General features: G+C 42.3%; 1 protein-coding gene across 4 annotated transcripts in view; it reads left to right on the plus strand.

The window, feature by feature from the left end:
* Positions 1 to 308: 308 nt before the first annotated feature.
* The window catches only part of EOGT (EGF domain specific O-linked N-acetylglucosamine transferase), a 31,651-nt gene continuing 16,613 nt past the window's right edge, over positions 309 to 15,346 (plus strand). For 3 of the 4 annotated variants that reach the window (XM_032772861.2, XM_032772864.2, XM_032772865.2), the window contains exons 1-8: positions 1,423 to 1,491; positions 3,397 to 3,621; positions 6,465 to 6,565; positions 7,960 to 8,068; positions 8,845 to 8,939; positions 10,802 to 10,906; positions 12,531 to 12,637; positions 13,984 to 14,087. In XM_032772861.2, the coding sequence (XP_032628752.1) occupies positions 3,412 to 3,621; positions 6,465 to 6,565; positions 7,960 to 8,068; positions 8,845 to 8,939; positions 10,802 to 10,906; positions 12,531 to 12,637; positions 13,984 to 14,087 (831 nt within the window). In that variant the 5' untranslated portion in view covers positions 1,423 to 1,491; positions 3,397 to 3,411. Of the gene's footprint in view, positions 378 to 1,422; positions 1,492 to 3,396; positions 3,622 to 6,464; positions 6,566 to 7,959; positions 8,069 to 8,844; positions 8,940 to 10,801; positions 10,907 to 12,530; positions 12,638 to 13,983; positions 14,088 to 15,346 lie in introns of those variants that run through there. The other variant, XM_032772862.2, reaches the window with a different exon arrangement.

The raw sequence follows: 15,346 nt of genomic DNA on the forward strand, positions 1-15,346 counted from the left end.
GCAGCGCTGTGACTACAGGTACAGGATTCGGAGTCAGTCCGGTTTGCTAGGCGAGAGCCAGGCTCCGCGGGAGCGTGCGGCAGGTAAGGCCGCGTCGGGCTTTAGACTCAATCCCCGGGGCCCCGAGCCTGCAGGCTGCCCCGCTCTCCGCGCGCCCCCTGGCGGCGCTGGGCGGAATGCCGGGTGGCCAGAGGCCCGGGTGAGGGGCGGCTCCACCTCGGGCCCGTCCGGCCTGCTCGCCGCCCCTCCCCGGGGCTGGTTTCCGGTGAGCTGAGCCAGCCGGGCAGGGCTCCGGCCCTCTCGCTCCCGTGCGGCGCCGGCTGCAGCAGGGAGCCCAGGCGGAGCGGCGGCTGGGCAGCGGAACCGTCCAGCTCCAGGTGGGAGAGCCCGGGGCGTCCCCTCCCGGGGGGGCTGGTACCTGCTACGGGGGGGGGGGCTGCTCGGTGCTCCCCCGGGCTGGTGCTGCTGGGGGTGGGGGCTGCTCGGTGCTCCCTTCCCGGGCCTGCTGCTGAGAGGGGGAGCATCTCGGTGCACCCCCTCCCGGGGCTCGTGCCTGCTGCTTGGGATGGGAGGGGTTGCGCGGTGCCCCCTTCCCACCCCCTAGGCTGGTACCTGCTACTGGGGGGGGGTGCTCGGTGCTCTCCGGGCTGGTGCCCGGTGCTTTCCCGGTGGTGCCTGCTGGGGTGGGGGGGCTGCTCGGTGCTCCCCCATCCCTGGACCTGCTGTGGGGGGGGGGCTGCTCGGTGTTTCTCCTTCCCGATTCCTGCTGCTGTGGGGGAGCTTCTCGGTGCTCCCCCCCCTTCCCGGGGCCTGCGCCTCGGTGCACCTCCTCCCGGGACTGGTGCCTGCTGCTTGGCGATGGGAGGGGGTTGCTTGATGCCGCCCCCCCCAGGCTGGTACCTGCTACTGGGGGTGGGAGAGTGTTGGTTGCCTACTTCTCAGGGGCTCGGGGGTGGCTGCTTGATGTGTTCCACCCGGATCTGGGAGAGGGCTGCTCGTTGTACCCTGGTGCCTGTCTCAGGGTCGGGGGGGCACAGGGTGGCTGATTTGGGGCATTCTTCTCTCCTCTTTCACAGGGTGCTGCCTGTTGCACGGGCTGGCTGGGTGCTGCTCTGCCACCCTCACTCCTCCCCGGCTGCAGGCTGGATGCACACACAGTCCCCTCCCCGCCCCTTACTGGAAGTGTGTATGTAAGAGGAACTGGCTCAGCTTGGGGGTCTGGCACTTGTCATCTCCCCCTCAGAGTTTGGGGAGGATGTTATTGAAATTGTATTGGCTATTGTATATTTGTAAGGGCTGTGTTATCTACCATCCACTTCTGCTTTAAGGACTGCTTTTTCTCTGTTATCCAATTGGTCTCTGCAGAGCATTAACCTCGTAGCAAAGCTGGAGCCCATTCAGAGGAAAAGCTGGAGAATCCTCTTCCATTCTCCCCGTGCTGCACCGGACCTGCCCTGGTGTCAAAGAAAGGGCTGTAAAGTGGCTTTCCAGGTCATTGTTCATCCAACTCTAGGGGGAGGAGGGATTAAAGCAGTTTGAGGATGTAAACTTTGACTCTGTTAAAGCATCAGCTAGCCTGACAGGGCTGTTTGAATTTCCTCCCCTCTGGGTTTGTGGCGGTTGAGAGGAAGTATCATTTTTTCACACGCTGGCTTCCCATTACTTTCCTGAACATCAAATTTGTCCTAGAGGCAGTTGAGTTCTACAACTATCTAAGGCACTTGGCACCTTGCAAAACTGCCCATGCCTTAGCTCAGGACATGTAATCTGTACTCTGTGAAAGGCTCCATGAATTTATATTGCCTATGCATTTATCTGCCTGAAAAGACTCACTGAGATTGCATGGAGCTGTGCTAACCACATTTTCCACTTTTGATATCTTGAATTTAGCAACAGGTAGCTTCAAAATTCTATTCCTTGTGTCTTGTCTGGTTACAGAGTCCCAAACCCCTCTGTGCTGAAAGACCAGCCTCATTTTTAAGAGCAGCATTTAATTTTGCCTCACAGTTAAGTAATGTGCTTGTTACAGAATGTAGCTGTTCTACTGCAAGCAGTTGCAATCTACATTTCGTCATTCATTCGTGAGCATGAGTTACTGTGATCACCAATTATGATTGTAGGAGCAAATTCCAGGCTCAGAATTGAATGTCCCTCAAAATGTAGTTGTACTGATCCATTGGAGACTCGTAACTGTAGAAAAGGGAGCTGTGGTTAGAGAGTTCATCTCCGATGTAGAGAGTAGGGAGTTGGTTTTGTGTTTGAAGATCTCTGAGGAGGAAGAGGGTGCTCGTACTAATGCTGACTCTTGGTTTTTCGTTGGTTTTCTGAAGACCCTTAGATAACCATGGTAATAAATTCTGTAGGAAAGAGGAAGATCGCCTAACTTTTCAGCAATAGGAGTATGACTCGGAGAGCCTGGGAAGGGCCATGTTTAAAGCTATAGATTGGGCTTTTTGGGATTTTAACAGCTACAGGTGTATGATTAATAATGTACTGACAATTCTGCTTATTGAATATTCTCAAGGTTCATGATTTTGTATGTGAGATTTTCTATGCAAAATGTATTTAATTCTTCCCTGGAGCCCGAAAATCTAGAGCAGTTCTCCTTGAATAGTGGGCAAAGCTGACTGCATCATTGGAATATTGCTAATAGCTTTAGTGATTTACAAGTACATTTATTTTTAAGACCAGAAGGGGCCATTATATCATCTAGTCTGACCTTCTGTGTAATGCAGGCCACAGGATTTCCTCCAGTTACTCCAGTATTGAGCCTGATAACTTGTTTAACCATTAAAATGTATCTTCTAGAAATGCATCCACTCTTGATCTGAAGACCGGATGTGTGTATATTATATTGTTATAATATACACCTTGGGAAACAATGTGTAATGTTAATAAAACATAACCAGACTCATGCATTCAGAAACTTAGATGCCATATTGAGATTGTATATATTGCCATTCAACTGGCTGATGCATTCCCACTTTTTGCAAGGAAACAATTTGTATTTTCCAGCGTCTCTTATTTTTTAAAAGTTTTATCATTTATAATCTTAAAAAATGTAGACAGTTTTATAAAACAAGTTCTTCCTACAGTCCAGATGCAATATAGTCTATATATAGTTTCCTGATTTGGACACTCAGGGTTCCTTGGGACTTGGTGAAAGGCAACACACCCATTTCACATTGAATTTGAGTTGGCAGTGCTTAATAACTCTTCATGACTAATGATTCATTTTTCAGACAAATCAGAGACTATACGAATTAATCTCAATGGAACTTTGCCCCGCCTAGGAAAAAGCTGCATGTTCTGAGACAAAATACTGAAAGTGTATTTATTTGACAGAATATTGACCAATAGATATGTTATTTTACTGTCTTTCCTTCTTAACTGCAGGACTAGTTGGCTGCCATGCTAATATTGCTTGCGTTTGGAGTGCTGCTTCAAGAAATCCTGGCTAATGCCCAAGATGAAAATCTTATTGAAATCAAAAACATTCCAGAAGTGCCATTATATAACTACAAAAGTATCAATGTACCGGAAGAGCATATTCCATATTTTCTGCACAACAATCGGCATATTGCCACAGTCTGTAAGCAGGACTCTCATTGCCCATATAAAGTAGGTATTTCTATGTTTACTCAAATGTAATTTTGGGGTTGCTTATTCTTAGAATCATAGAAGTTAAAGATGGTAATAAGTTGGTCTGTTTGCCAATGGGTTGGTCATCTCTGGGGTTAGAACAGCTCTTCCTTAAAACTACTAAGCAGTGCTCTTTCCTGACTCTCATACTGTCATGAGAATGGGTGGGGGAAGGATTTGATGTATACAGAGTTTTTTCTTAATTACTGTGGTGGTCTGTATTCACTCCTTGCACACTAATATAATAATCTTTGTACAACTATGCCTTGTGAGGTATCATTTGAAAACTCATAACTCTTTGGTCAATATTGTTCTGATAAAATGTGTGTGGCAACATTGTATGTAAAGTTATAGAACTCCACAGTATGGTGTTCCTAAGACATATTCCAAATCTGGAAAGCAGCCAAACCAGTTTCTCAGAGACAAAAAGACAAGATGACACCTCAGCCAGATGTCAGCAAGATCAAAGGAGCCATCACCTGCTTAAGTGGCTATTCGTGGCAGGAAAAGGGACATGGGCGAAAAATCTACCTCTTAAAAAGAAACAGCTCGGGGTACCCATCCTCACAGACTTTGTGTCTCTTGAACCTCAGCTGGAGGTGCTTTTCAAAGAAGGGAAAGAACTATGTGCAGGGAGGGCAGATGCCCCAAATCATTCCTCCCTTTCCCTCTGCCCATGGAATCCATGACACCTGAAGAACAAAGGAAGCAGCATTGGACTAGGGGAGGGATCCTGTCTGAAAGAAGTTCAGCCAGTAGGACTGCTGAAACATGGTGAGAGAGACCCTACCTTGAATTCATTCTAGTTAGGTATTAGTTGCATTTTACATTTATTTTCCTTGTAACTAATTCTGACTTTTTTGCCTCATTACTTACGTTCACTTAAAATCTATCCGTTTGTAGTTAAGAAACTTGTTTTTATCTAAACCAGTGTGTTTGAATTGAAGTGTTTGGAGAAACTCCATTTGGGATAACCAGATTTGTGCATATCATTTTCTATTAATAAAATAATGGATTATATATGAGCTTATGTTACCCAGGAGAGAGCTGGACAGCACAAGATGGGGAAAGTCTGGAACTGGGAGTTTGCTAGTGTAGCTCTGCAGTATAATTCAAGAGTGGCTGGCTGCAGCATTTGCAGTATAACTAGGAGTAACTTACAGGCTGGAGGCTGTGTGTGAGCAGACCAGGAGTGGTAGCTCTCACAGCGGTGCAATATAAAAGGCACTTTAGCTTAGAGAGCAGAGGTGACACAGCTGTTTATCAGCCCAGATTGCACCCTGGGGGTATCACCGTGGCGCAGCAAGTAGGGTGTGTGCATAGCTCGTTATTTCAAATGAGGTCTACACTTTAAGCACTGGTATAGCAATTTTAAGTGAGTCTCAGGTATGGCTGGGAACAGTCAAAGATAGTTTATTTTCTGTTTATTTTGGGTAATTGAAATAGAAACAGTAAAGCATAAAAATGAGCATCGCTGAAACAACTGCAAAGCTACGGTTAGCCAGACTGGAGGCAGAAGAAAGGGAGCGCAAGAGCGAATACCAGAAATGGCAGGCAGAAATGAGACTGGAAGCTGCCCACAGGCAAGCCATGGAGCTGAGACTACAAGAAACTGAAGCTCATAAAAGAGCCGTGGAGCTGAAAGACAGAGGCTGAAGAAGAAGGAAGAGGAGAGGAAATATAGTCAGGACCTGATAGAAAAACATGGAAGGATCCCAGAGTTACCAACATTTCTCTCCACTCAAGGAACCCTCAGCTTGGACAAGTGGTGTCCTGTGAGACTGCATTGAGGAATACCTTACCACTTTTCTAAAGCTATGTGAGGTTCATATATTCTTGGGGACAAGAAAGTCTCCACACTGATTACAAAACTGTGTGGTAAAGCTTTAAATGTATTTAATGAAATGCCAATTCAGGAAGCTTTGGAATACTTTGAATGTAAGAGAGCCATTTTACAAACATTTCAAATTACTCCAGATGTGTGTAGTTTGAAATTTAGAAATCTTAAAAAGAGTGCTGGCATGAGTCATAGTGAATATACTTATAAGAGGTATGACCTCAGGACAAAATGGGTAGAAGGGAAGGAGGCTGAGGATTATGACTGACTGCTTGATCTCTTTGCTCAGGAACATTTCTTGAGTATATGAACGAAAGGTGTAAGGGGTAGCATGTGGGATAAATCTTTAAAATCTGTATTAGAAATGCCCACTCTGGCTGATCCCTTTTGAGCAAGCCGAGATGTCCAATAAGCACAAGCCACAGAAGAAGGGGCACAAAAGGGGGAATCCCTTTTTGCCCTTGGGAAAAAGGAGGGTGGTTGGGAGCCTAAGTACTCAACCCCAACCCAAATCGTTCCCCACCCAGAAATCCCCATCACAATTACAATATAGCCAAAAGAGAAAAAGACTTGTGTACTCTGAACAGCACGTTCAGACATGTGAAAGAAGTTCTGTATACTAAAGACAGTTATTAGAAAGTTTTTAGACTTGCTACTAGGCTGGTGTAGTCTGCTTGTCACCTCCAGACTTATGTCAGGTGTATTGAAATTTCAAGTGCTAAAGCTTTAATCTTACAAGCACTATGTACGTGTCCAACTCATGCATATAGTCCTATTGAAGTCCATGGGAATAATACTTGAGCCCCAGTCTTGCAAACACACACACACGCTTTTATGCACAAGATATAAAAAGGTAATCTAAGCAGTTCCTTGTGATAATGCGGTGTGAGAAAACATAAAATTGAAAGCTTTTTATGCAAGACTAATTTGATGAAATATAATCTAATAAGCCAACAGTTCTCAATGGGAATCTCCTGTGTTACAGAAATACTTGAAGAATCTAAAATCCTGCTGGGGCTATGAGAGATCCTGCAAGCAGGAATACAGGTTTGGTTACCCGGTGTGTGATTATGTTGAAACGGGATGGTAAGTTTCCATTTTAAATGTATAGAAGTTCAGCATGTCCCTAACATACGACACTGATGTTTATTTTGGATATTGAGTTAACTTACTTGTTTCAAGGCATAGTGCAGTGTTGTCTAAAGGAGGATATTGTGATTGTCTCTTCATGGAAACCTGCATAACATTGAACTTTTTCAGGAAAAAAAAGTGTTATTTGAAGTACTTCAAGTCATGGTATTTATGCAGACTGGCTAGTTCAGGGGTCATCAACCTTTGGCATGCATCCCATCATGGTAATCCGCTGGCGGGCTGTGAGACATTTTGTTTACATTGACCATCTGCAGGCGTGCCCTCCCGCAGGTCCGAGTTGCCAAGGTTTGCCATTCCCAGCCAATGGGAGCTGCGTAAACAAAACATCTCGCGGCCTGCCAGTGGATTACCATGATGGGTTGTGTGCCAAAGGTTGCCGACCCCTGGGCTAGTTTGTTATAATACAGCCTTAAATTCAAGTATCTTTTTTATAGCTTAAAAAAAGAAAAAAGAACTTGATTTTTTTGTCTGTGTCCAGCTGATATGTTTCCTGTTTTGAAACTGAATGGAGACGAAAACAATACATGGCTGGCTCTTCTGTTCTGGTTTATGTATTAATAACTTCGGCTTGTGAGGAGAGAGAACCTACTCTATAAGATGGCTGTCAGACTCCTTCTGTGGTTAGGGGAATGATATTTTCAGTTATGTACCATGGTCTCCACCCAGTCTCTATGATGCACAGTCTAAGGACAAAACCCGCGGTTTTGATTTCTGTTGAAATTTGGCCTGAGGACGTTGTTTGTCCTTCTCAGTGCTGAATCCATACAGCAGGGATCGTTTTGCAGGATCTATGGCATCATAACGAACATTCTTTCCATTTACTTTGTGTCCTTTTTGTGTATCTCTCATTTTACTGTCCTATTTTTATTCTGTCTTTTCTGAGATTGTCTATTGTGGGAATTAAAAACATAAAGTAACCTTCCATTAACCACTAATTGCATTGGTTACAAGAGGCTTAGATACTGCTTTTTGTAGCTCTGCTTTCATAAATTGATAGACTCTAAGGCCCTGTTGTGATCACCATAACGCAGGCCATAGAAATCCCCCAAAATAATTCCTTGAGCATATCTTTTAGAAAAACATCCAATCTTGATTTAAAGATTGTCAGTGATGGAGAATCCACCGTGACCCTTGGTAGATTGTTCCAGTGGCTAATTATTGTCACCTTATTGGCAGTCTAATTTGCCTGGCTAGTTTTGAGATCTCTTAGAAGATGAGGATAAATAAAACTAATTTCTCAGGCATCCTCCTGCCGTTTGAATTAAAGAGCCTCTCCAGACAGCTAAAATGCATTAAATGAAGGTCCTTGAATTTTTTTCATGCATCAGGGCTAATGACATTGAGACAGCTCAGCAGATATTCTGGAAACAAGCTGACTTTGGTTATGTTAAAGAAAGGCTAGATGAAATGAAAACCCACTGCAAGCCTATAGCAAAGGTAGGTATTTTGTTATACTTATGAAGACTGCATTGCTTATCTTATAAGTTTTTAAACATAATGCCACTACATAAATCCATAGTACACCCACACCTGGAATACTGTGTGCACTTCTGGTCGCCCCAACTCAAAAAGATCTTTCAGAATTGGAAAAAGTACAGAGAAGGGCAATAAAAATGTTAAGGGTATGGAGCAGCCTCTGTATGATGAGAGATTAAAAAGACTGGGACTGTTCAGCTTGGAAAAGATGACCAAGGCGGGGATACTATAAAATCACGAATGGGGTGGAGAAAGTGAATAGGGAAGCGTTATTTACCCCTTCACATAACAGAAGAACCAGAGGTCACCCGATGAAATTAATAAGTAGCACATTTAAAACAAAAAAAGGGAAGTAATTCACACAATGCAGAGTCAACCTGTGGAACTCATTGCCAGGGATGTTGTGAAGGCCAAAAGTATAACTGGGTTCAAAAAAGAGTTAGATAAGTTAATGGAGGATAGGTCTGTTAATGGCTGTTAGTCAAGAGGGTCAAGGACACATCTTCATGCTGTGGGTGTCCCTAAGACTCTGACTTCCAGAAGTTGGGAGAGGAGGATAACAAATGGATCACTCGTAATTGCCCTGTTCTGTTAGTTCCCTCTGAATCATCTGGCACCAGCCACTGTTGGAATACAGGATACTGGGCTAGATGGACTACTGGTGTGGCTATTCTTATGTTCTTCTGCTCCTAGTATTATTTTATTTTAATCAATCCCTACTTATTCTTTCTGCACAGGGTGATTCATCTCTGGCCTGCTCACAGTACCTCCAGCATTGTAGAGCGACAAACTTGTACATTGATTTAAGAACCACAAAGCGAAACCATGACAGGTCTCTGAATTGCTTACATTCCAGTAATACCAGGAAACACCAGGGAAAATACAGTTCAAAATGCATATTTCACAAATCTCCCTATCTGCAGTTATCTAGTGCATATGTCGTCATAGTACCTGGGTTTCAAAACCTATAGAATCAAAGACTAATTGTGCTAGGTTCTGCCCGCATTTACACTGATGCGAACCAGACAGCTTACTGGGGAGACTTGGGCCCTGATCCTGCAGAGACTTAAGCATGTGCTTTACACATGGTGAGTAGTCCCCACTGAAATCAGTAGGATGACTTGTGAAATAATGGAAGTCTTTGCAGGATCTGGACATTGAATATCAATCACAAGGATAGACTTCAGGAAGGCGAGTTTTGGAGAGTTGCATTTACCATGTATGGCAGCACCACTCATTGAAATTCTCAAGGAAAGAAACTGTAGAACCACCCACATCTTTTTTTTTTTTTTCCCTCTTGGGAGCAATTTGATTTTGGGGAATATGTAGCTCTCCTATTTTAAGTAACAAATCTGGCCATTGGCAAAAGCAGTGTAACCAATTAAGCATGTTTAGAGTGCACGTCATTTTAAAGGGCTGCAGTTAACTTAAAATCTATACAAATTTTAAAAAGTGAGTTCAAGATAGTTTGTTGCTACACCTGCCCTGAGCCCCCGTAATATTTCATGGGTTCACAAACACATTTTCCTATTTAAAAATGTATATATCTTTCTTGCCTCTATTGCTGTATGAAGTGCTTGGTCATACTTACCAGTAAGGCTACATTTATCAATAGTTTTTTAAAGGGTTAATTTATTATTATGTATTTTAATAAATCCTTAGAATCCGGCAGATCATGAGATTGCTTTTAACAGTTCCTTAGAGCACCTATCGGCATGCTTATAACAAGATTACACACGCTACCCATGTCTGTAACGTGCTTTTATCACCTGTTAGTCATTTCTTGGTAAACTGTTTAGTTTCATTTCTTTGTATAATTACAGTAACACTTAATGTCCATCTCCTGTACTGAGCTCCATGTTGGGGCAGCGATCCACCTACATGGCACTCAGTACAGAATTGAGGGCTAACTGATTGCACAAGAGGAAACTCTGAAATTGAATAGGCAGTGTCATTACTTGCACAAATTAAAGACATTTAAAAATTTGGGGATCTTTTCTGTTAATCTTAGATGTTACTTGTTATAGAAAACATTTCTACTCTGAACACATGACTTTAAAGAAAAGCTGCTGATGTCCCTTTAACTAGCACAGACATTTAAACCCAATTAAAAGATTTAATGTTAGTAGTTGGAAAATCTCCCTATTGATAATCAAGGTACAGTATTGCTGTATTTTTGAATATTGTTTTGAATGGTAAATACTGTGCAATCTGAATTCTTGTAATAGTATGAAATGTGTTAATTGGCTCAAGGATATTCTGTGTTGGAGGAATCACCAGTGGTTTTCTATAGTCTGTGCTATCACTTCCTGGTAAATTTCAACCCTCTTGTACTATATGAAAATAGATGATAATTTGTGTTAAGTGATTTTTGTGGGTGAATATAATGCTCAAAAAGTGAAACGAAGGCCCAAGTTCAGCAAGGTACTTAAGTGTGTGCTTAACGTTAAGCATGTAAGTAGGCTTATTTAAGTCAGTGGGGCTACTTGTGCCAAAACTTCAGTACATGTTTAAGTACCTTGCTGAATTGACCTAGCGCCTAAGTGCATTGGCCTGAGCTGGCTGCTGTGCAGGTCTACCTGTGTAGAACTGCAGTGTACCTCAGTACTGATCTGTCTTGGGCTGGGTTCCTCTTGAACTGCTACGCTTGGGCCAGGTACTTTATGTTAATATGTTTTTATTCCTTTACATCAGATTCAAGGAAGACTTTCTCCAGAAAGGAGAAATCGGAGGTCATTGTAACTTCGACAGTCAAGTATTCATGGCTGAAGGTCAGCGCAAGAGCCCTCTGCAGTCTTGGTACGATTTGGAATTGTAGCTGTTTCCAAGTTAGAGTTGGTTTTTACTCTTCTTTCTCTGTCTGCCTTTCTTTGGCATCAACAGCTCTCAGTGAGGCATTTCGTGCTAATGTATTTCATACTGAGAAATACTGACTCTCGGAAATAAGAAAGGAATACAAATTGAATCCCGCACGTAGCAGAACCCGATGTGGTCATACATTTGATGCTGCTGTTTTCAACATTGACATGGACAAAAGACTGTAAATATCTCACAGTGTTAAGTTTGAGTAACTCTTGATCCAACAGTTCGTTAGTTGGAGAAAAGGGTATTGTCTTGTCTTGACCCAAAAGCAGCACTGTCATTTTCTTCGGGATCCACTTGAAACAGTCTCTGAAACAAACCAAAAATGTGTAGTAGTGGTAATGGCCTGAGAACGGTGCCGGGAGTCAGAAACCTGGCTTCTGATCTTTGCCTATCTGTGTGTCTAAGTGCTGGCACTTCACCTGTCTGCACCTCCGCTATGCCGTCTGTAGAATGAGGCAGTATGATAATTCCCTTTGTGTGCAGTGGTTTGCTATTTAGGGGTGAAAAGCACCGTTACCTGCGTCAGCCGGGTGCTTAAACTTTGAGCATAAGTGCTTTGCTGAATTGGGGCCTACTTGATGTCTGTTCTTTACACTCCTGTACCTGCAAAAGGGAGTTTGTGCTTGAAATCATGGGCTGGGTGCAACTATCTACAGGGCTCAGGGACTGTTGCAGGGCAGTGTTTTGTGAGGACACTCCATCCTAGAGTGAGGTAGTGTGGGATACCTTGCTCTGTTGCCACTTGAAGTGCTGCTGTCACATAGAGTTTGTCTGCACTGCATGAGCCTATGCCAGCTGATTGAGGCTCATGGGCTTAGGCTCTTTTGCTCTGGGACCCTTCCATCTTAGTTGCATGGTAGACATACCGACAGCTGCAGGTTAATCTCTAGGGCAGGTGGAACTGGAGACATCAAGTAGGATCTAAGGATTCAGTTTCCCTCCTTGTCCGCTTCCACTTGTGCTTTCTTTGACCTCACTAGAGTTCCCTTGGGTTCCTCTCTCTGGCCATGTGTAACCTCATTGTCCCCACTGTGATCAGTAATCTCAGTGCCATCTGAAACTCTGATCCATTTTCAAAAGATGGCTGTCAACATGCAGACTGTTGGTTACCAGCAAAATGAATCCTTCTAATTGGTTTCAGACTTAATCAACCTTGCATCTGCAGGCGTTAATCTCGCCAAAGCATTGTGGTCTGTAGTGAAATGCCTTTTAAATGCTCATCGATAAGTTGGATAGAAGTGTATTCAAATTAACTGCACCCTGGAAATATGGATGGAAGGAAAGAATCTTTTCGCAGTTCTTTGCTGGGTTGATTTGTAGATCAAAGATGCTACTTGCTCCTGAGATCAAAGGCAGAGTTTTTAACCTTTTGAAGCTAATGATCTAAAACCCTTCAGTTACAATTAAAAATTTTCAATTGTCAAACCTTATCAAACTTTGGCAGCATTATTCGATGAAATGTACATGGTGAACTGTCACTAAACTCTGAATTGTAATAGGTACTTGTATTCAGGCACATTATCTTAAAAACTCATTAAATGTCATTGAATAATTTCAGGTTTGCCGAACTCCAGACATATACTCCACTAAGCTTCAGACCCATAGAAGATGGCAAATGTGACATTATTATTGAAAAGCCAACTTACTTCATGAAATTAGATGCAGGTAACAGATATTGTTTTTCTGCGTTATACAGTGTGATAATGTAGTGTCCGTTTACATTACATTTTTAGGGTATATGTGTGTATGAAATTCACTCTGAACGTGTATGTGGTCTTTATAGATCTTTGAGGTGGAGTGAGATTATAAGACTTTGTTTTCACTCCCTTTTCATAGTTCAACCAAATCTATGAAATTGTGACAAAGTGCAAGTTTTGTACGATTAATAGGCGCTTAAAAAAAACCAAAACTCAGAAAAGTTTCACACCACTTCCATTACACTTGACTGATGATGACTATTTTCATATCTCACTTGCACATTATGGGAATAAACATAATTTATTACTAGCTATATCACTTCAATCAGCTTCTGCATACATAGATATGTAATGGTTTGGGGTGGTGGGTGGAAGTGATGTACTTCAAGAAAAGAACCCAAGTAAATAACTTTTTATGCAGGTTTATCACTTTAAAAGTAAAAAGACTTCTTTAAAAGCTTTGAACTATGTGAAAATCAGCTGCAAAGTGCGTAATATCTTATCTACTTCAGTATGGGAGAGTCCTAGTGATTACTGTCCTGCACTATATTATACTTCATGAGAGACGTGAAGTAGTTTATGAAGGTCTTTCCATCATGAATATTTTAGCATTTCTTCAATGTATTGATCTTAGCTTTAATATTCTTCATTTTAGAGATTTATCATTAACAAGGAAGAATATTTAGTCTGGTATTTAGACAAATAAGTTAGGCTTTTTTTAAAAAAAAATAGGAGTGGGTAAAAACACTGTGCTCAAGAGTGTATTTGAAGCGGGCTTTGGAGCAGGTGCTAAATGAATAACATTGCAAGAGTAGCGTCTTATCCCACGGTCCAAAGTGAAGTTTACTGTACCTTTTTTTTAAAAAGCCTGAAAACATTTTGATGAAGTCCTAATATTAATGTTTGCTCTGTGCAGCTAGACATTGCAGTACCATTAATGTGGTAGTGGTTTTAGTATACAATAGAAAATCACAATAGCAAATGTAACTTCAAAGAAGTTTAATTTGTGGTTTAATTTCTTACTGCTTTTGGCTGCCCTGCGTATTCCTTGGATTTTTCTTAAAATATCTGGTTAATTCATAGTTTTCTCATGTGATTCCATCCCTACTGAAGCTCTGCATCTCTAAGGCATATAATAAGTTCTCAGTCACATAAAGAGTAAAACTAATTTAAAACCCAGACCTTTCTGTACACAGGAACAGGGAGTGTATTTAGTAATTTCCTTGTGAATAATAAACACGAATGTTTGCAAAAATGGGAATGAATAATATAGTGCCCTGCTTTATAGTAAAGAGCTTTTCTTTCTTCTGCCAGGTGTTAATATGTATCATCACTTCTGTGACTTTGTCAATCTTTATATCACTCAGCATATTAACAATTCGTTCAGCACAGATGTCAACATTGTCATGTGGGACACTGTAAGTAGGACTTCCTTTTAAAATATTTGTAGCGGTTATATCACGCAATGTATTGTGTGCTGTTTGAGCAACACCCCATGCTTATCTCCTGGCAAAGCAGCAGTTCTGCCCTAGAACGAGCCTTTGCTTATTTATTATACAAACTTGTGTATTGTAATCAAATCACTTGGTGAGACCTGCAAAATGACACATGTGAGTCTTTGCATCTTTAAAATATGCAGTCCTAGGGCCTGAAAATCCCACCTGTCCTGCAGAGACTTCTTGCCCAGCAGGGTGAATTCCACTGAGTGACACATGGCCTACCTGACTGCAGGAAGGAGTATCAGGCTCCAGCGCTGAAGGACTGTTTTTGTTGAAAAACACCTCATGTGAGCTTGATGGAATTTTTGACCCACCTCTTGTTCCTACCAGTAAAACTGAGACAAAGGGCTTGTCTTCACTGCAAGAGTTAGCTCAAGTTACTCCACTGCAGCTAGCCTCGCTCCTGCAAGAGCAACCACACTGCGAAACACCACTCCAGCTAGGAAGGGCCGAATTAACCCATCACTGGACCCTGAGCGCACACGCTTCCGAGCCCATCTGCTGGCCAATTCAAGTAGATGCCCCCTGATGTGTTTAACCCTGTCCTGGCCAATGCAGCTGCACTAGTGATCTGTTAACCAAACCACATCCAACTCCTGCACAGCTGTTGCTTAATTAAGATCTTGACTTGAAACACTGTCCTTAGCATTCTCTATGGTAAGCACTACACTGCTACAGCACTGAGAGAACGGTAATCCTAGTCATGCTAGAATTTTAGTAACTACTTTCTCAGTGTTGCCACTATATTCCATCTGTATTGCCAAGTGTTTAGTTGCTCATTGTATATAACAAAATCTATCTAATGATCTGTACCTTTCACAGTTGGAATTTCCCCTAAGAACTTTGGGTTAGATTTAGTCTTATGGAATTTGTAGGTATGAGACAGGGAAATACAGCTGCTTGTATTGGTTTCCCCACAAAAGAAATGTGCAACCTGTATTTAAAAAAAACTCAAGCAAACACCCTAAATATTGCTGTTTAATGGCTAGCTCATGAACAGTCTTTTGCAGTCAGTGCTCTTGAACGCCTTCAAATGTGCTACTATGACATTAACAAATAAATTAATCCCACCTAACTACACTACTTCTAATTGAAAATTTTCAGTGGCCCTTGCTGAATTGAAACTGACTATTCGTGTCTGTTAAGCATGGGGAAATTAGTTTATTAACCAGTATTGA

Source organism: Chelonoidis abingdonii, chromosome 17 (genome assembly GCF_003597395.2).
Source record: "Chelonoidis abingdonii isolate Lonesome George chromosome 17, CheloAbing_2.0, whole genome shotgun sequence".
NCBI classification, from domain to species: Eukaryota; Metazoa; Chordata; order Testudines; family Testudinidae; genus Chelonoidis; species Chelonoidis abingdonii.